Source organism: Aristolochia californica, unplaced genomic scaffold (assembly GCF_029961685.1).
Source record: "Aristolochia californica isolate CCGP_79_NKW_82.1479 unplaced genomic scaffold, dmAriCali1.0.hap1 SCAF_12, whole genome shotgun sequence".
Lineage (NCBI taxonomy): Eukaryota > Viridiplantae > Streptophyta > Magnoliopsida > Piperales > Aristolochiaceae > Aristolochia > Aristolochia californica.
In genome coordinates, this window is record NW_027181793.1 from 395,248 (window position 1) to 416,426 (window position 21,179).

General features: G+C 37.6%; 1 protein-coding gene across 3 annotated transcripts; it reads right to left on the minus strand.

Moving 5' to 3' along the window:
• Nucleotides 1–540: 540 nt before the first annotated feature.
• On the minus strand, nt 541–8,861 carry LOC137945674 (pentatricopeptide repeat-containing protein OTP51, chloroplastic). Of its 3 annotated transcripts, none has more exons than XM_068791645.1 (4): nt 8,222–8,861; nt 5,681–7,349; nt 939–1,027; nt 541–809 (listed from the first exon to the last, which is right to left on the minus strand). In XM_068791645.1, exons 1-3 carry the CDS (start codon nt 8,768–8,770, stop codon nt 1,020–1,022), a joined length of 2,226 nt encoding a protein of 741 aa, XP_068647746.1. In that variant the 5' UTR covers nt 8,771–8,861; the 3' UTR covers nt 541–809; nt 939–1,019. The 3 variants fall into 3 exon arrangements, with proteins under 3 accessions (XP_068647746.1, XP_068647745.1, XP_068647744.1); XM_068791644.1 differs by having other exon boundaries at nt 5,402–7,349; XM_068791643.1 differs by having other exon boundaries at nt 5,348–7,349.
• Nucleotides 8,862–21,179: the final 12,318 nt, after the last annotated feature.

Genomic DNA, 21,179 nt, shown 5'->3' on the forward strand with positions numbered 1-21,179 from the left:
GAGCTGCAGATAGAGGCAAGAGGCTAGGGAGCTATGGTCTGGTACTATGGTCCATAGTGCCCCAGTTGTTGGCAGAAGGCTTGTTTTGACAAGCCATGGGACACAGCTGATGGGTGAACAACACCTAGAACTTGGCTTGCTTCAACTTACTGGTCTAAAACCACAGAGGCCAGCACGAGCATTCGACATCCCCATCTAGTAGCATTTTCCATGTTCAGAAGGAGTATTACCGGAAGAAGGAAAAAGATTATCAAAGTTTGTTTGGCCATTAAACTTTCTGTGATGCACGTGAAGTTATGTTGGTTAACTTTTTAATAGATGAACGTCAATGATCCGCAGCTTTATTTCATCCACACAGTTCAGCTTGTTGTCCCAACTTGTACCAGCTTGTTCAGAGTGATTGAACCACACTGAAGAGCTTCTTAATGTGAGTTCTTGGTTGTCTATTGGGTACCTTGAGTGCATGCAAATCTAAACTATATTAACAAAATATTTATAATAAATAAAGGAAGAAGCAAATAAAAGAAAAAACCTGTAAATCATTTCCACTCACCCATTTTGAAGAATAAAGGTGATAGATAAGTATTCAAACATTAAAAAAGAGAAAACGAAAAAGCTACCTAGTTCTTATAATTCTTATATGATGACTAATCAGGAGCATGACTTTTTTTATGTTTGTCATCTAAAGATGTGACAAGAGAAAATAATAAGGAGATTTTGATCCCCCATGAACAACAAATCAGACACCCAAAAGTGGGTATAGAAGTAACCTCAAATGCAAGGGAGGCAAACTCATCTGGCACACCCTCCTACAATAATAACAGACATTCCAAATCAACATCATCAAGAACTTTCCATTCCTCTTTTGTTTTTTGTTTTTTAACAAAAAATTCAGTCAAAAATTTACAACTGAACACAAAATTAGAGGTGGAAAGAACCTGTACAGCATGTCCTCTATTACGAACAACCACCAATTGAAACTTCCCTTGTATTTGGCCTTTGAACACGTAGAAGTTTTATCAGTTCACTGAAAAGACAAGTGAATCATAAGTACATATCCCAATATTAAATTAAACAATTATGTCCAATAAGATGGCTGACAGAAAAAGGAAGAGAAATAACAGCAACAAGCCCCAAAGATGTCCTATTTATCCAAGTGTGCAATAAAAATTTCTTTAGTAGACAATTACAGAAACATTAGTCATGATACTTCCTATTAAGCAGAAGGACAGAAAAGATCTACAAGAAAAACAGAGGACAAAAAACTAGTTTTATCAATGTAGAAAGGATAGAAAGAGCAATTGTCTAGTCTGTCTGTTTCTGCTAACAATAAAAGCTTAGACACCAGACATGACAGAAACATTTCAGAGAGTTAATCATAGCTGGAAGATCATTAAAAACCAACCAAAATAATCACATCCAGGACCGAAACACTAAAAATTACTCACCACCAAGAAAAGGTACAACAAAGTAATACTAATATCACAAACTGGTATACACTCAATGAAAAAGTTAAGGTTTTAGATGGTAGAAGGAGAAAGAAGGAGAGAGAGATTGAGAAAAGAACCAAAAAGAGGCTCATTGGGGGTCGTGCACAACCCCCAGCTCCATTTAATGATTAGGGTTTGACCAAAATTACATGAATACTCCTATACATACAATAATGCTTATTCTCCTTATGTCTCCCTAACTATGTACCCTATGTACATGAAAATGAAACCATAGACAATTCAATGCATAGAAAAAGATTACATATAGAAATGAAACTACGGAAGAAGTGAAATGACCAAAATACCCCTGGACTTATTTTTTAACACTCCCCCTCAAGCTGGAGTGTATATATCCAGGAGTCCCAACTTGTCACAGAAAGATAAGAATTCTTGCTTGCCTAGAGTCTTGGTGAAGATATCTCTCAGTTGATCTCCAAATTGGACAAATGGGGTAACTACCTCATTTTTCATCACAACATCTGGAATAAAGTGAGTCTACTTCTCTATATTTAGTCTTCTCATGGAAGACTGGATTGCTTGCAAAGATAGTTGTTTGATTATCACAAAACATACTCATCGGTTCACTCTAGTCGAAACCCAATTCCTGTAAGACCGATCTGACCCACATCAACTCACTTACTGTGTGGGCCATTGCCCTGTATTCAACTTCAGCACTAGATCGGGGTACAACATTTTGTTTTTTACTTAGGTTGCATCCTAAGAAGACACAATAGCCAAAGGTTGACTTCATTTCCAGTTTGGAACCAGTATAATCCACATTAAAGAAAGCTTCAATCTTCATATGACCATTGGATCTAAAGAAAAAACCCTTTCCTGGTACCCCTTTTAAGATACCTCAAAATTCTTTGTACAACTTCTAGGTGTATTTTGCAACGATACTCTAAGAACTGACTCACTATACTCATTACAAATGAGATATCAGGTCTAGTAACTGTGGCATATATGAGCTTACCCACTAACCTCCAATATTGTGTTATGTGATTTAATTTTACACTCTGATCATCATGGAGATCATGTCCCACTTCAGTTGGAGTATCAACAAGTTTTGCCCCCCATCAAACCATATTCATGGAGAATCCCATAGATACCACAACTTGGCTGAATTTTTCAAACTAAGCTCGCGGACTCTGCTATAGCCCATAAATTGCCTTCTTGAGTTTACAAACTTTATGTTTCTCCCCCAAGCAACATACCTCAAAGGTTGCTCCATATATACCTTTTCTTCCAAATCACCATACAAGAAAGCATTTTTTATGTCCAATTGACATAAGGGTCATCCTTGATTCACTGCAACTGTGATCAAAATATGAATAGAAGATAACCTGGCAACAGGTGAAAATGTCTCAAACGCATCTATATCATAAGTCTGAGTGCACCCTTTAGCTACCAACCGAGCTTTATACCGCTCAACCGAACCATCAACATTATTTTTTATTGTATATACCCATCTGCAACCAACAACTGATGCCCCTGAAGGTAAACCACGCAGTTTCCAAGTATCCCGATCTACTAATGCCTCCATTTCAACATCCATAGCTAGCTTCCATTGAGGGGATAAAAGAGTTTCCTGCACTGATGAAGGAATAGCTCAAGTAGTGGAATTAGCTCATGCTGGTTTTCCAAACTTATTCCAGTACCTGTTAGAGTAGTGGTTATTTCGTCCAAAGTGAACACATTTTCTTTCTAACTTTCCATCACCGTGGCCTCTACCTCTACCTCTACCTCGGTCTCTACCAATACTTGTGCAACATCTAGAGGAGACTGTGGGGGCTTATGTAATGTCTGAAGCATTAAGACTTGTAATTTCCATTATCTTGCCATCTATACCTGTTTTGGGTACCACAATCTTCTTAGCTCTCATAATACGAATAAGGGTGGTAGATAGATTAGGTATCTCATCAGAAGCCAATACTCGGGCCTTTATCCTATCAAATTCAGCACCTAAACCATCAAGAAATTTTGCAACCACAGCTGATTTTGTTGTTTCCTCAATTCCCTTTCATCCATAATAAACGCATGATACACATTAATCTCTTGCCATATACTAAGGAATGCATTGTAGTACTTTGTGACGGTTTTATTTCCTCTTTTTAACCCAAAAAAAATAGTATATAGCTTATAGACTCGAAAGAGATTAGTCTCTTGAGCATATAGAGACTCTAGGGACAACCACATAGCTTTTACAGTCTCACAATTTATCACTTGATTTCTCAATGTAGAATCAATGCTATTGACTATCCAGGTCATAACTTGGTAATCCTCTGCCTCCCAATCATCATCTATAGGAAATAGAGGATCATCCCTAATAAATTTTATTTCAAAAAAAAATAATCTCTAATAAATTTTGTCTTCTTTCAACCCTTCAAATATATTCGGATAGATTTAGCCCAATTAAAATAATTAGACCCTATCAATTTCTCATATGTATCCTTTCCATCATATCTTGTATTCTCTCTAGATTGAGTGTAGACTTCTCCTGAATCAGCCTTATTATTTATGTAGGATCACAAAATAACCAATTATCCAAAAACAAATTCCAAATATATCACCAAAGTGGGCCCCACCAAGCAGAATTAGGTTAGGGCAAAAGCTAGGATGTACGCACTTCAATAGTTCAAGGAACCAACACAATGCTTCTAATTCAATGAGAATAGTATAAATTACACCTCAATTAGGGTTCATGTCAGCCAAATCTGGGATGACATAGGCACAATAATAGGGATGGGTGACACACATCCCAAGAATCTTCAATAGAGACCCACTTAGAGCAATTAAATCATAGAGGATCACTCAATGAGCAATAGAAACCAGTAACCCTAAGGTTATGGGAGAGAAAAAGAGAAGAAACTTGAACTTTTATGAACTAGTAATCAAAGAACTTGTAAAACCCTTCTTCTAGGAGATCGTCCTCTTCAAATCTGAGGGAAAATTGTAGCAAGGTGCTCCCAAATGTGATCTATTGCTCTAATACCATGAAAAAGTTGAGGTTTTAGATGGTGGAAGGAGAGAGAAGTGACAAGGAGAGAGAAGGAGAGAGAGAAATTGAGAAAAGAACCAAAAAGGGCGAGCTCCATTTAATGATTAGGGTTTGACCAAAATTACAACAATACCCCTATACATATAATAATGTTTATTCTCCTTATATCATACTAACTATGTATCCTATGTATATGAAAATTAAACCATAGACATAATTCAATGCATAGAACAAGATTACATATAGAAATGAAACTACGTGAAAAGTGAAATGACAAAAATACCCCTGGACATATTTTTCTAACACTAAAAAATTACAAACTGGTGTGCATTGAATCAACACAGAAAGATCATTTATGAGAGAAATGTCAGACCAATTGCAAAATTATCCTGACATGAACAATATGTTCAATGGTGCAGAAGAAAGACCAGCATCATTCACAATCAGCTAGAATCTGTAACCATCTTCCATTTTTCCTTAATAGGTTCCCAAGCAGAAGACCTAAATAGGCAAGTGACATAATAGAATAACCCCATATTTCCAACATCTCCTATGAGTAGTCATTTACAGTGTCACATCAGGATCCAACTATTTTTTTTCTTTTTTCTTTGTTAAATTTTGGTTGGAATTATCCTTGTCAACACAACACTACATCTTTTTTTAAATTTATTGTGGAACTATCCAGGAAACTGTAGAGAGAATGCCTTTTCAACTTGAATCTGCTAAGAACAATGACCATGTGACTCATGATGTCCAGGATTCTTGTATAGAAACTTCGAGGATTTCAACTGATTTTAGATGGAGTTGAGAAAATGCAAAAGCAGTCACATTGTCATATATAATTCCAACACAAAATTACCAGGATAAGGTAGCCAACAACTAGAGAAATTGCTTTCGTGAAGTAACCACCTACACACACAAGTATAGTTTTGTGCACTTGATCAGACTCAATGTGTTTCCCCTGAAGTTTCAAGTCATAAACAGTCCGAAACATCATCGTCTCCAGAGCAATCAAATGCATTATCCTTTGATTCCATGTAAGGATCAAAACCAAACAGTTGCCCATTATCGATGACATTTTTTTGACCACCCACAATTAGAAACTCTTTCAAGTCATCAAGAATGTAAGGTTCAACCAACTTCCAAAACCAGGCAGAGTTACTTCCCTGGAAACCTATCCAAAACACTTTACCTTTCCTCTTAAACCTGCAGTCTAAAGATTTTGTTTTTAATGCTTTCACAACCCTCTCTACATCTTCAAGTTTTACACCCTTCAACTTGAGCAAAATATCCCCTGAGGAAGCTTTGAAGCCACCATACATATACCAGTATGCTAAAACACGAGGTGATAACCACCTATGGATAAGCTTCGGAACAACAGGTTGACCTTTTGGTCGGAACTGATCAGCAAAGAATCCAAAAGAAGGATGTTTAATGGTAGAAAATTGATGTGGCATCTCATCAATTGCATTGCTTGTGCTCCCAGATGAATTTAACCACTCACGGTATCTCTCGTGTATATGCATCTTCAAGACAGAATGGACATCACTCTTTTCATTGAAGTCAAAATGGATTATAGGATTCCTCTCCTCATCTGGCTCTATTTTCAAACCACCTAACAACAAACCCATCAAGATTTCACGTTGCTCTTTGTCAAGCTTCAGTTTTATGGGCTTCTTTACCTTCTTCCCTTTCAAGCCCACAATGTAGTCAACCTTTTCTTGAAGTGGTGATTCAACATCATATTTCTTTTGGCACATCATATCATAAAGCTCTTCTGCTTTCTCAAACTGCCCACCAGTTAGATACATCCCTAAGAGGATATTGCATGATCGTTTATTGACACCACTGGCCAACTCAGTTTCCATGTTGCAAAAAGTTTCCTCAGCCTTCTCAAGATCACCAGATCTTACCAGAGAATCCAAAACAATTGTATAAATAGTTTGATCGGGAGTACATTTTGAGACGCACAGATGGAAAGTGGATTCCACTTTATCATGCAAATTTAACTTGAGATACATATTCATTACTTCAATAAAGGAAGGTTTAAGGGGCTTCAAACCGCTTTCCATAAATTCTTTCATTAAAGCTTCAGCAATGTCTATCTCTTGGGCTTTTGACATCACCTCAATGATTTTATGGTAAGATACAACACTGGGTGATGACAGCTGTTCTCTCATCCCCCTGAATACCTCCAATGACTTCATGGGCTTTGCGGCCTTTGCATAAACTTCCATTAGATAAACAAAAGCTTGTGAAGGAGCCTGGTGACCAGATTCAACGAGTCTAGCCCAGGTTCTTTCTGCTTCTTCCACATTCCCTTCCTTAGCAGAAACCCTTAAAAGGGAGACAAGCACATCCAATCCCTCCTCTACTCCTGCTTCCAGCATCTCAGCTCTCAGACCTGCAATCCTTTCTCTGTCAATAGTATCTTGATAGCTATGGAGCCAAATCAAGCCAACATATATTTCCTTGTGTATCTCGAGCTTAGATGCAACTAGATTATGGAATATTAACTCCGCCTGGTTCAGATGATACTTGGAGGAACCAGCAGGTTTACTAGTGATAGTTCTAAAAATAGAATTATGTAAACTTAGACGGGGTTTGTAGCCCCCCAATTGAATCATTCGATTGTAGATTGAACAAGCTTCCTCCAGGCAGCCTTGAACAGGTGCACTGAGATATGCAACAACCAAAATATGAAATGTGGATTCACTAGGTACATGACCTTGATTGAGTATTTGATCAAATAATTCTCGGCACTTGGAAAATTTCCTGTCCTTGCCAAGATGGTCAGCTAATTTGGTGGCCAGTGCAAAGTCAAACTGAAACCAATGTTGCTGAATCATCCATTTATAAACCTGGAGTTAAAAATCAACTTTCGATGGTTAAAAATTAAAAAAAATAAAAATGATACAGAAGCAGATAAAATTGTTTAGTTCATGGGTTTATAGTTTGCTTGAATTTCCAGAGTTTAACATATAATTAGAGGTATCACCATGTTGGTGATACTGAAACCACATTACAATTCAAAAGAAAAGGAAATGATGAAAAAGTGGATCCCAAGCAGAATGCACTGGCTATAGAAGATGCTTAGATAACAGAAGATTCAGGTGATTTGGCTGCTGTTAGGTGTTTTCAAAAAGGGAACAGGAACAATAGTCAAAAAAAGAAAAATTCCAGGCACACATCTAAAAAAAAATCCTTTGACTTATCTTAGCTGAGATAGCTGACAGTGATTATGTCATTGACACATCCATCACCTTTGAAAAGTATGTTTAACACAAAATGAAGCCCTTAGAAAGGGAAATTCCATTGGCATTGATATCTTTATACTTATTTCACGTCTTGCCCCTAAACAAAAAATTTGTAATAATGACTATAATCTTCATTATGATTGCCTGTGAGTACTCACTAGATAGTATCAAAGACCAAAGGATAATTCATGCTAAGCCCTTAAGTGTCAAACTTCAAGTGACGAGTTACAGTTAGCAAATTCAGTGGACGAAGTTTATAACTTTTCCTCAACTCCAAGGGAAAGGAGAATTAACTAGAACTACACATTTATGGTGTAACAGTTATGCAGTGTCCCCATGAGTTATAACAATTCTTCTTTCAGTCCCACTATAAGTTTCGAATGATAGAAGATGAAAGAAAATTATCCGGAAAAAGAAACAACATGGATGAATTGGACAAGCACAGAGACAAACACGCGGAGCGCGTGTATACGTACCCTGAAACTTGTGTCATTCTCACGAATGCGCATGCAATGAACAACCACATAGGTAACATCTTCTTGACGCATCCACTTCCGTTGGCCGTTGAGGATTCTAATAAGCGTCGCCGGCTTGTGTGCAGGGAGTTCCTTACACAGCCACGCGAGCCTCGACCTCCTCCATTGTTCCGGCAGCTCCTCAAGCTCCTTCACCTCATAGAGCGGTGGTGAGGGAAGCAATTTAAGTTCATCAGCATCCAGATGCAAATGCTCTGGTTCAGGGTTCTGCGGCTGCTCCTCATCCCCTAAATTCAGCTCTCGGGCTTCCAAATGTTGAAGAGCAGCAACCGGGCCAGCCCCGAGTGTACCACCGAAAGGCGAGGACAAAATGGTTCCATCGCCTTTCTTACAAGAAAGTGTGGAGAGGCGACGGGAGGTGGTCCAAACGAAGTTGCGAGGGGAACGACATGGACAAGACAGAGAGAGGGTTAAAGTGTGGAAAGCCCTCAACGACGAAGATGAAGCTGCTCGCATGGGAATCGGAAATATGCAGCCGACAGAACACATGGGAACTAAGAAGGAAGGAAACGGCTCTTTACGTCTCGCCTCTCCTCCCCCTTGTCATCTTCGTTTTCTTCTTGTAGAGTTTCTGAAAACACAGTGCCTTCAAGGATAGCAAAATGGTGTCTTCGTCCAGTCTTCCTTCTCATAATCTAAGGTTTTGGGTATCGAGATAGGACCCGATTTGGAGTCAGCCAAGGCTGGGTACGCGTTGGGTCAAGTCGGTTCGAGTGCTGGATCAATCCCAACCCATTCTTGACCCATCTCTGCCCTGCCCAATGAACAATAACCTGTAAAAATTAAAAAAAAAACATTAAATTACAAAAAAAATTACCATATGTTAATAAATAACTAACAAAGTCGATTAATATTTTAAAATAAAAAAATAACCAAAAAATAGAAATATATAATTAAAATTACCATCGAATTCAGTTCCAACCCAATCCTACACAGGCATCAGGGCCTCTATAGTAACTAGACAAAGAGTGCTACGATAATCACTAATCGCTCTACTATCTCTGTTAAAAGTTGACTCAGATTAAATTGTAGAAATAGGGGCGAACAATATATCCCTCTCGCAATTGACGATAATATCGAATTCAATTCCAACCCAATCCTACACAGGCATCAGGGCCTCTATAGTAACTAGACAAAGAGTGTTACGATAATCACTAATCGCACTACTATCTGTGTTAAAAGTTGACTTAGATTAAATTGTAGAAATAGGGGCGAACAATATATCCCTCTCGCAATCGACGATAATATCGAATTCAGTTCCAACCCAATCCTACACAGGCATCAGGGCCTCTATAGTAACTAGACAGAGTGCTACGATAATCACTAATCGCTCTACTATCTCTGTTAAAAGTTGACTCAGATTAAATTGTAGAAATAGGGGCGAACAATATATCTCTCTCGCAATCGACGATAATATCGAATTCAGTTCCAACCCAATCCTACACAGGCATCAGGGCCTCTATAGTAACCAGACAAAGAGTGCTACGATAATCACTAATCGCTCTATTATCTGTGTTAAAAGTTGACTCAGATTAAATTGTAGAAATAGGGGCGAACAATATATCCCTCTCGCAATCGACAATAATATCGAATTCAGTTCCAACCCAATCCTACAGAGGCATTAGGGCCTCTATAGTAACCAGACAAAGAGTGCTACGATAATCACTAATCGCTCTACTATCTGTGTTAAAAGTTGACTCAGATTAAATTGTAGAAATAGGGGCGAACAATATATCTCTCTCGCAATCGACGATAATATTTGATTTCTTCAACTATTAGTATTCAGCTACATCAAAATATCAAAATTTGAATTCCTAGAGTTTAAGAGTTCATCCAAGTAGAAATCTAACTCAGATGTTGATATTTGTACGCTCCTATATGTCTCAAATTCTGATAGATTATTCTTTTTAACAGGATTCATGCTTGTGGAAGATACAATTGTTTATACATTGGATATTATACAAACCTCACAAACTTTTTTTTATTTTAAAAATTATTTTTATGAATACACTTTTTATTACCTTATATCTAAAATAATAAATTATTAAAAAAATTAAAAAATTAACTCTTACTTATTTAACACAATATATTATCGATTAAAATATTTATTAATTAAAAAAAATTGACACATCATCTACCATGACGTGGCAGCTTACATGACATATGGCGTGTCGGAATAGTGACGTGGCCGTCGATGTGTTCATCTACTCACACGGTACTACTGACGTGGTGACACCTTTGACTGTACACATGTATAGTGGACTGGTCAAAGTTGGGTATTTTTCAAAATAAGTTCATAGCGTCATCGTTTCTCGAAATATGTTTTTGAAATTGGTTATTTGGTTAAAAAGCTCTAAAATATATTAACTAATTTAAATATTAAAATAAGTAAAAAAATATGAACACATAAAATAACAAAGATGATAATAGATACTATAAATAAATAAATAATTTTCTTCAAATTATTATTTTTTTCTCTTCTTCTCAATATAACTTCCATTGGAGTCGACACAAAGGCATGCATGTGGCTACCCTAACAAGAGAGAGCAACTAATAACCTGTAAGAGTATCAAATAATGGAAATCTTCTGCCTGTAAGAGAAAAACAGTACAGACGCAGAAAGTTTGTGTGTTTTATTAGAATTGCTTCATTGATAATGAGATGTGAGAGTCCTGGTCTTGGAACTTGGAAAGCTTCGTTACATCCGTTTCTTCACTGTTGCAGGCGAGGCCGCGGAGGGCTTGGGCAGTGACCACGGCAGCGTCCCTTACCTACGGGAGTTTGAATTGGCAGGGCCGGGGGTAGAGGACGCCTAGGCCCCCACGAGGGGTCCCTCGCCGGGGAGCCCCAGCCATTGGTATGATCTTCCCAGTAAGGGGTAGGCTCAGTCGCTCCTCGTCTTCCATACTTCCATGCATACTCGCACTCCCAATAGATAACCATGGGACAGAAAACGCTGCTGAACCAGTTGAGACCCCGCATTCCCTTCCAGCACTTGGGCCACCCAATTTTGACGCAGCGGACGTAGGGGTTGCGGTCGATGATCCGCGACCTCAGCGCCTGCACCACCGCCTGCTTCCATTTGTTGAGCATCGCCAAGGTTCTGATTGGGTGGTTGATGAAGCCGAAGAGCCTCGTCAGGAACTCAATGACTTTGGAGACGAAGGGGCGGATGAGGGGGATAGCGAAAGCGTAGTAGAGTTTGAGAAGCTCGTTGGGGTGGAACAGGTAGTAGTTGACCGTCGACCATTTCAGCGTCCAGGCGTGGGCTCGCTCCGGCAGCAATGCCGTCACCATCAGAACCACCAGGGCTGCCGCCGCAAGCTCCCGCTGTTGGTTCCTCACCATTGGAGAGAGACTGGGGATGCTTCTGGAGGCCTTTGGTCTGCTGCTTCCTACTTATAGCCATGGTTGCGTTGTATCTTACCAGTTACGATAACCTCATTTATAAACTGTTATCCCTCTTTGATTAATTAAACGTTGGTGGTTATTCTTCATCTTTAATAACTTTGAACTGAATTAAAAAAATGTTGCCATAACTGAGCAGTTGGCCTAAAAATCTTATTTATAAATAAAACCTATTCGCCCAAAGCTTCCACACTTTCAACTTTTTTAATTACTTCTTAAAACCTTATTTATAAATAAAACCTATTCGCCCTAAAAATCAACAGGGTATCAAAGTGGTAAAGATCCGACATAAGAAAAAAAGGAAAAGAAGATAGAGATTCTCGTTTTTCCCTCTTTCTTAATACCTGTTTTTATTTGTTTTCTCTCTTTTACCATTAATTTTATATAGTAAGCTATATACCATTGGAAAAATCATTGAGTCTACTTTGCGACTGAAAAAGAAATTTTGCATTTAAATTTTTTTAGAAAGAGAAATCAATATTCGAATTAGCAAAGGTCAATTAGCAGAAAACATTCATGTAGCAACAGAAAATCTCGACTTTCTAAATGGTTTGAACCAAGTCTACTTTATCTTTTAGAGAGAGAGATATCCACATTGGAAGAATCAAATGTCATTTTGGTGTCTTATTGCATACAAAAATTCAAATTTAAGTCAAATTTTTTACTTCACTTTTTGAGTTGCTAATGTTGGTTATATTTCCTATTTGTTTTCAAATTCTAGTCAAAATTTTACCAACTTTAATATTTTGTTTCTTCATTAAATTTTTTTATTTAATTTCACATACATTAGTTTCTTTAAGAAAAGTTTTTCTCTATATGAATTTAGTTTTCTTTTTTTACAAAGTCTGAAAATTTTTAATTGGAAAGTATTACTTCTTCATTCTAAATTTCAAATATTAGTGTGTTAAATCTCCTTTTATTCTAGAATTTTGTCTCTTGAATCTTTTCTTTCCAAATAAGAGAGAGACAATATGAAAACAAAATGAAGTCTACAAGCAAGACATGAACAAGAAAGATGAATTAAAGCAAAGAAATCAAAATTTATTAAAAAAAGACACTCACTTATATAAAGGTGGCATAACTAATAAATAAAAAGAACTTTCATAGAAATAGCCTAAGAGTTGTAATTATACGAGTTGGTGCATAGACTTTATTTTTTTTTCCTTTTAAAGTATGTAACCCTAAGGGCATTGTAATCACTATAAACATTTTCCAACAACTATAAATACAACCTCAAAATATGGAGTAGAGCATTAAAGTCTCTTCCTCTTTACCCAAATTCATCTTTACACACTTCTCTAGCCCTCTTTGTTCTCTTCCTTGACCCCAAGAACTAGAATTCATCTCTCATCTCTTCCCTAAAGATCTTTTGTGCTTATATGTTAGCCTTAAAAATCAACACATACGTAAATAAATAAAAAATTATTTATCACAGTTGAGACAAGAATCCGGGTACCTAAAATTACAGTTTAGCATGAGTTCCTAAGAGTTCTACCTTAACACCAATTCTCCACCAAATTTGCAAACCACTTTGCCCTCTCTAAAACAAAACAGCCAGCAAAACAACAAACATTTTCATCATTAGCAAAGTTTTTAAACTGAGTTAACACCCAATACATTAGAACCTCAAAATGAAACTTATTCAGGGCCAAACACATCATATTCGTTTGATCTTCTGGGGCAAGCAAAACAATTCATTATGAGTAATAAGAGCTATTGCAAGAAATCAAACTCTGAACCATAGTTATGCCTCAAAGTGGTTGATAACAAGTGTTGCTAAATTGACACATCCACAATAAAAATCACATAGAAGAGATGGAAGTGCATCCTATTGACGGAACTAGGATGTTCATAAACCATAATTTTATATTTGCACCCTTATCGTAAATATTACATTATAATCATATCGTTCATAGTTTTGGAGGAGATCAGTCAAGAAACCAGTGACTCGTCTATTTCTTCCCACTCTTCTTGAGTCCAGAACCTCCAAATGACCCCTTCTGAGCCGCTTTAGCCCTCATCTCCTTGAGCAGCTGCACATTCATGACCGAGTAAGTTTCTTGTTTTTGTCGTTCTGAATAAAGCCCTAAACTTAAGAAAGTGATAGTCACCTTAACCAAAATCAAAACTTACTTTTTCTTCTTCCTTCCTCTTTTGAATGTTCTCCCTATCAAGCTACAAGAGACTAAGAAGTTAGACACACCAAAGACTAGAAAACAGGTAGAGCCATGTAAGCATTCAAGCATGTAAGGCCTACAGGAAGGAGAAACATAGAAAGAATGGAGAAACTTTACATAAAGCAAGTTAGGTTTAACATTTGAAACAAAGAACTTGAAAACCTTAAAAGAGGACTCATTCTGGAATCTTTGTGAAATCCAATATCCAACATCATATCATAGAAGAGACAACTCTTATTGTACTTGAAGACAAAAGATTAGACCAAAAAAACAAAAAAATTCAGGTTCTCATAAATGCAGTAGTTGATCAAGAGCTAGAAGCAGCAGGCAAGAAAGCTGCTAATAGATGAAAATCAAACTAGAGACCAATTAAAAATAAAAGCCACTAGCAGATCAGAAGGCAGCACTCCTGCAAGGAGTTCTGATATATTTCTGATCAGGAATTGGACAATGTGTACAGTTAATTCCTTTTAATCACATAATCTAGAAATAAGCTACTTGGAAGGAAAAAAAACATAACTAATATCCATTACCACCTTTCAGGGAAAAGAGGGGCAGTATCAGCAAAAATATAGATGAGGGTAACTATTTCAAAAGGCAGAAGATAAAGGTAATTTAATATGTAAAACCAACAGCCTTCAGCAACTCATAGAGATGTATTAAGACCCTCATTCACGCATAAATTACAACAGCTACCAACAAAGGAGAAGGAAGGGATGCTTTATATAAGTTTTTTTTTTAAAAAAAAATGTATTAATAAAACGAGAGAAAATTACAAAATTTGGGGGAGCAAGTCCCTTACAACCAGCGATTGTAGGTTAGCTCCCTGCCTAGCAAACACATCTACTACCAAATTAGCGGATCTCGGATGCTTTATATAAGTTTTTTTTTTAGAAGTAAGTGTGAATGTATTACTGAAGAAAAAAAGATTACAACCCTTTAAAGCTAAAGAGACATTTCCTCCACAACAAGGTGTTGGAGGGAAAAACCTTTTTTTAGGTTGAGCATCGGCTAAGTGATTAGCTGATCTTGGAACATGTTTCCAAGTGCAATGTAAAACAGAAATTAACTTACAGATTTCCTTAAATAACTCTCAATAACGCCAAGGAGGTTTGGATGGCTTTGTGCACCAGTTGATAATGACTTGAAAATCTCCTTCAACTAAGAGAGCACCTTCCTTTTTTTGCTTGAAAAGTTTCAGACCATTGTACAGCCCATGTAATTCCGCGCTAGTAGAGTCAGATACACCAATTGGACCTGCATATGTGAAGATAAGATTGGCTTGTTCATCGTGAATAACTCCGCCAAAACCAGCCGGTCCCGGACATCCAAAAGCACTTCCTTCAAAATTTAGTTTAAAGTGCCCAGGAGGGGGTTTGGACCATTCAACCATTTCAGGGGCTCTTGCCGGATTAGACATACCTGCAACATTTCGCCAATTTCCTCGCATGTTTGCCTCTTTTAAGTTGTTAAATTCTTAGCGTTGGAGAACCCAAGAGGTTACTTGAACGATAATCTGATCACAAAGAATTTTCCGTGGGAGAGCTTTCTGATTGAATTTTCAATTATTTCTTTCTTTCCATAAATTCCATGCAATGTGTCCAACACAGCAAGAGATTAAAAATTTTCCCAATTTTGGGAGACGAGCTAACCAAAGTTAGGATGGTGTTATGTAAATCTTGAGATGGGCAGTATGATATACCGATTTTATCCATCAATTCGGTCCAGATCTTATGAGCATATGCACAGTGCAGAAGCGTGTGATCTGCTGTTTCAGGAGATGAATTACAAAATGGGCATTCTGGATTTGGAACATTAGTGTCACGTCTTTGTAAAGCGTCAGAGGTTAAGATTTTCTTGCGACATATCGTCCAGATAAAGAACTTAACTCGAGGAGGAATAGGTAGCGACCATGCAAAGACAGCAGGATGTGCTGCTTGGGGAGTCGGATATGAAATCATATGGTGGTACGCAGAAGCAGTGGAGAACATACCTTGTTGTTCGGCGTCCAGATGAGTGTGTCAGTAGAGCTTTTTAATGTCACTTCTGAGAGCAATTTGACCAGGCTAGTGGCTTCCAGTGCTTCAGAATCATTCAATGCTCGCCTTAGATGTAGATTCCAGCCACTAGAAGGCTGCCAATGGTCAGAAATCATCGTGCTACGAGATCCTGATAATTGATAAAGACATTGATGACTATCCTTCAAACAACTTGAGCCTATCTACCAATCCGTCCAAAATAGAGTTTCTTTTCCGCACCCGATGTAGCATTTGACGGCAGACTTGAAAGTTGGTAAAAATTTGGCAATTTTCTTCCAAATAGGAGATAACTTATAAAACCTCATCCCGTCCATCCACCAGCCATGAACTGTTCCGGACTTCATTTTAACCATTTTACGCCACAGCAGATTGGGTTGCATGTTGTATTTCCAGATCCACTTCATGAGCAGTGCCTTGTTTGTGGTAGCAATGTCCCGAATCCCGAGACCCCCCATTATAATTGGCTTACAAACATCTCCCCATTTTACAAGATTAAACTTTTTTTCCCCATTTGGCCCATCCCATAAGAATCTTCTTTTTAAAAACTCAATTTTATCCCGAATAGATGCAGGACAATGATACAAGGATAAAAAATAGGAAGGAATACCGTGTAGGCAAGATTTGATGAGAACCAACTTACCAGCTTTGAATAAAAATTTCCCTTTCCATGAAGCGAGACGCTTCTCGAGACACTCAACGACCGGGAACCAAGAGTTCTTTGTAGGCAATAGTTGAGTCAAAGGCAAGCCCAGATATGTGCTTGGAAAAGACGCAACCTTACAACCCAGATAATTCGCCATCAAATTGAGAATGGAGGATTCAATGTTAAATCCAAAAATTGAAGTTTTCTCCCAACTAATCTTTTGACAAGTGATCAATTCAAAGATGTTCAATACAGCTTTTGTGTTTAACTTGTCTCATGGACCCTTCTCCGCAAAGGATAGTATCATCAGCATATTTTAAAATGGGAACGTCATGGTTCGGATCAACAAAAACAGGATTTAGCCAACCCGAATGTTTTGCAAAACGGATCATAGAGTGCTTTATATAAGTTAAAAACATTAGTATGCAAATAAACTGCCGCTTCTGAAAAAAATGTAATTAAAACCTTGTAGAATATAATAGACATAGTGGTTTAACAAGTACGTTCCATTCCAAGAGATGAGAAGATGCAAGATTTCGACTCATTTCGTACTTATATATATAAATGCGGTCCTCAAAATGAGTAGCATACATACTATATTCCAGAACAAGATTTAATAGAACTCATCCTTCTAAAACCCCAAAACCCAAGAAATATTCTTGAATTGGATGCTTAAGTTCTACGACATCATATTATGGTTATGAAAGTGCATACATTTGGAGAAGAAAACTTGTGTATGGCACTGTCCCTTTAGCTACATGCACATTCATAACCATAATATCCTAACAACTACCACATATAGCAGATTTCATCCAGCAAGAACGGAAAACAAAAACAAGCAAGAAAGCAAGAGCTGGGAAACAGCATTTCTCTCGATTTTTTTATAGAAGGATTTTCAATCCCCTTTTCTCCTTAAATGGGAGGTTTTGCAGTGAGTGGGTGTCATCAAAACTTGAAAACGACAAGTAACTAGCATAAAATTAAGGGATGTTATCTGAATTCATGTGGATACCATGCCATTTATCCCTCAGTCAAAAAGAGGAAAGCCAAGAAAAGACCACTCAAAGACATTCCAATAGCTTACCCACATAGACTTACCACCAGACGTTTATTTAGAGGTTCCTTACAATCAACCCCTTTCACTGCCAGCATTTTCAAACTGCATAATCCTAAAAAGTATGATGCAGCAAATGACCAAAAAAAATTCTCCAATAATACTTCTGTGTCCAGTAAACCTGATCTACACAACATAAATGTCATTTTTCTAAATTTACACAAATAAAGATTTGTGGAATGCTTCCAAGATCCTAAAAAGTTAACTATCCCATATGTAAGCCAACAAGAATAGTTATTACCCTATGACAGTTCACTTCCACTAATTAACTTAGAATGCTTCTGAGATCCTACAAAATTAACTGTCCCATATTTTAAGCCAATAAGAATAGTTGATACTGTATGAAAGTTGATTCTCACTGATTAACTAAAAACCACAGGTAACTCATAGCTGCCAACCTGAGAACCCCTAGATGAAGACATGTTCCACAACTGAACCAATCTGAAAACAGAGAGAAAACTGGATGACATCCAGATGGAAAGAGATTTCATAAGAAATAAATTTTTATGCACCCTTCCAGTTTCTGAAAGAATATGACCAACTGAAAATTGCTGAACTTCAGACAGGTAGCCTTCATCATTTGATATAGAGGTCTTCCTACTGAACAAATCATGCAATAAAAAGGTGGCTTTAGTCAAATGAGACAGAGGAAGGAAGCAGAGGGCAGACAACTGAGCCACCAGCAGTGCCACATGATCTGCAATCTCATTTCTATGTTTTCCAGCTATATTAGGTAGGCACATACCTAACTAAGATACCCCCCACATTCCTTTAAACTTGGATCCAAGACTTATATCAGACAATACCCTTCGCCCTCCATGAGGAGAATCAATAATAACATAACTTTGACCCTCAAGTTACAACTGAGAAGCCAGTGAATTCTTCAACTACAGGCTCCTCTAAATTTCAAACTCAAGAGTATTCCTCTTCAGTAAATTAGAAACCAAAACTCTAACTGATGAAGAACCTTAAAGTTCCCTAATTCCAACCTACCAAAAGAGACAAGAAAAAAAAAATACTCTAACAAAAAACTAAGAAGGTCAATGGTCCATAGGGATATCATGAAGAAAAAGGCAAGTAATGCACACCCCATCACGCAGAAAAAGATTATCACAATGGGCCAGGCTCATTCCCTCATAGGCAAAAGAGGAAGAAAAAGACGCCACAAGTAAGAGAGTTTCATCATCAAAATAAACTAAAAGCGATAACCCAACCCTAGATATTAGTTTTTCAGTGAAGAGTACTACATTGAACAAGACGGCCACTCAAATAACTACCAAACCCAGGATAGCTAACAAGAAACATGGATAACATTAGATATAAAGAACATCAGTTCAAGACTCAACTATTGAAATATATATAAATCATATACAGGTAACACCCTAGAAAGTTCCAATATTAATTGATCAAGAATAAAGCTGAAGAAATAAAAGGACTCAATTCTATTGAGAGACTGAGACAGCAGAAAGAAAGAAAAGGTATCTGTATAGTCAATAAAAGTAGATGGCAGTACACTGAAATCCTCGGAAGGTTATTGCACAAGACAGAAAAAGAAAGCACCACAAGAGCATAAGCGCAACATGTTCTTACAAAGGCTTAGCCCTGAGGCTCAATAAGCAAGAAGCCCTTGTTCCAACCTGGAAATCAGGGATGCAAACGCTATCTAGATTACCAGACAAATAACATGCGCAGATCATAAAAGACTCGAAAAGCAACTTTAACCTATAAGGGTTGAAGAGACGGAGGCAAAGAAAAGAATAAAAGAAGATAAGTTGAAGAAAAAACAAAACCTCATCATAATCTTTCTTCTCTTGTTTGGGCTGCTTCAGAGGCTTCGCCTTTCCACCTGGAAAATTGGAACAGAGGGCGAAAAATCATGAGAAAATAAATCAGAAGGTATCATCTCTATTCTTGAAGAGGGAAAAAAAATTTACCTTGTTTCGAAGACATGCTTGGACAAAGAGAAGAAAACGAACCAGAGGGAGAAAGCCCTTCTAAGCCACACCAGACGCTCGCCGCTCCTATGGCTTTTGTCTGATCAGGCGTAATTTATATTTAGAGAGAGAAACTACAAGGTCTTGCGAGAACCGACCAAGATGAGATCTCTAGAGGGGTTGGTTCACCTTTTCCAAACCGTGGGTTTCTCCGGGGTCTCAATATAGATGTTAATAAACTAACCTAATAAATCACTTAAGAATTTTATTTTATTATTGAAAAAATATTATACATTGGAAAAAAAAGAATATGAACCCAAATCCATATAAACTTATATTTTAATCATTAAAATTTAATTTTAATTACTTAAAATTGATTTATTATCCTCATTTGAATTTTCTTCAAGTTGGTTATTAGAGAATGGTTATGTAGGGTGGTTATTGGTGAATAGCTACCTTGGAGAGATACATTCCTTTGGTTACTAGTGGCCCTTAAAAACCTATAAATACTTCCATGGCCTTACAATTGAGGCATGGTATTAGATCCAGTTTGACAAAAAGGGAGTAGGCTAATCACTTGTAAACATTTTTGCGAAATTCTAGTCCTTTACATTTTCACCAAGTTGGTTTCAAAATGAAATGTATGCATATTATTACATTTATTCATATATTAGCATGATTTTATTATCACATAAGTCTAACAAACACAAGTAAATATCTTCTTCTTATAATGGTGAAAGAGATTTGTGTGGTTATTTATTCTTGCATGTTAGAAACATCTTATTTGTGGTAGGAATGGTAAAATGTAGGTTGTTTAGGTGGCCTTCGGTATTAGTACACATAAATCGTGTTGTTTGATGTGTTGGTATACATTAAATTTGTACTAAAGCGTATAGCTATGGTTAGGGGTGGCTTCAAACTGAGTCGGCTCGATTCGATTCGGTATACCCGAATCTCGAGCCAAGTTCGAGATCCGGGATCGGCTCATTTAAATTAACGAGCCGAGCTCGACCGAATCAAGGTTCGGCTCAAAAGGTCGCGAGCCGGCTCTTTAATTTAACGAGTCGGCGCGGGATTCGGGGGAGTCAGGACCGAAGAGCCGAGCGGAGCAACGGGGGAAAAATTCTTCCTCCCCTCGTCACCGTCAAGCCCCTCTGGCCGCTGTTGTCGCTGCCTCTGTCACCATCGATAGCTGCCTCGCCAGCCGCCTTTTGCCTTTCCGTCGCCACCGATTTTGTGGCCCTCGTTCAATTTCTTCCCCTTCGTTTGTCGTGGCTTTTGTTTCCGTCGCAGCCATTATCCCCAAAGAAAGTTCCTCGCCGACGCCGTTGGTTCCCTCGGCGTCGTTCCTCGTCTGGGTGGAAAACCAGAACCAGTAGATGCAAAGATATGGAGAAATAATTCTCCCTCCTCCCCCACAAAGATGATTTCACACGTGTGAGATCATAAAGTGAAATTTTTTTGAAAGAAATTAAAAATACATTTTAGTAAAAATAAGTTTCTAGGGAGTATTAGAGTCACGTGTTTTTTGTAAATATTTTTCTAATTTAAAATTCTTATTAAAAAAATCATATAATTTTCTA

What these genes read in the sequence shown, in the direction of transcription:
- LOC137945674 (XM_068791644.1), bottom strand. Translation starts at nt 8,770, where the DNA reads ATGTGTTCTGTCGGCTGCATATTTCCGATTCCCATGCGAGCAGCTTCA. An exon ending in AGAATGACACAAGTTTCAGG is followed by an intron (nt 7,350 to 8,221) that starts GTACGTATACAC and finishes TTTTAACTCCAG; the next exon opens with GTTTATAAATGGATGATTCA.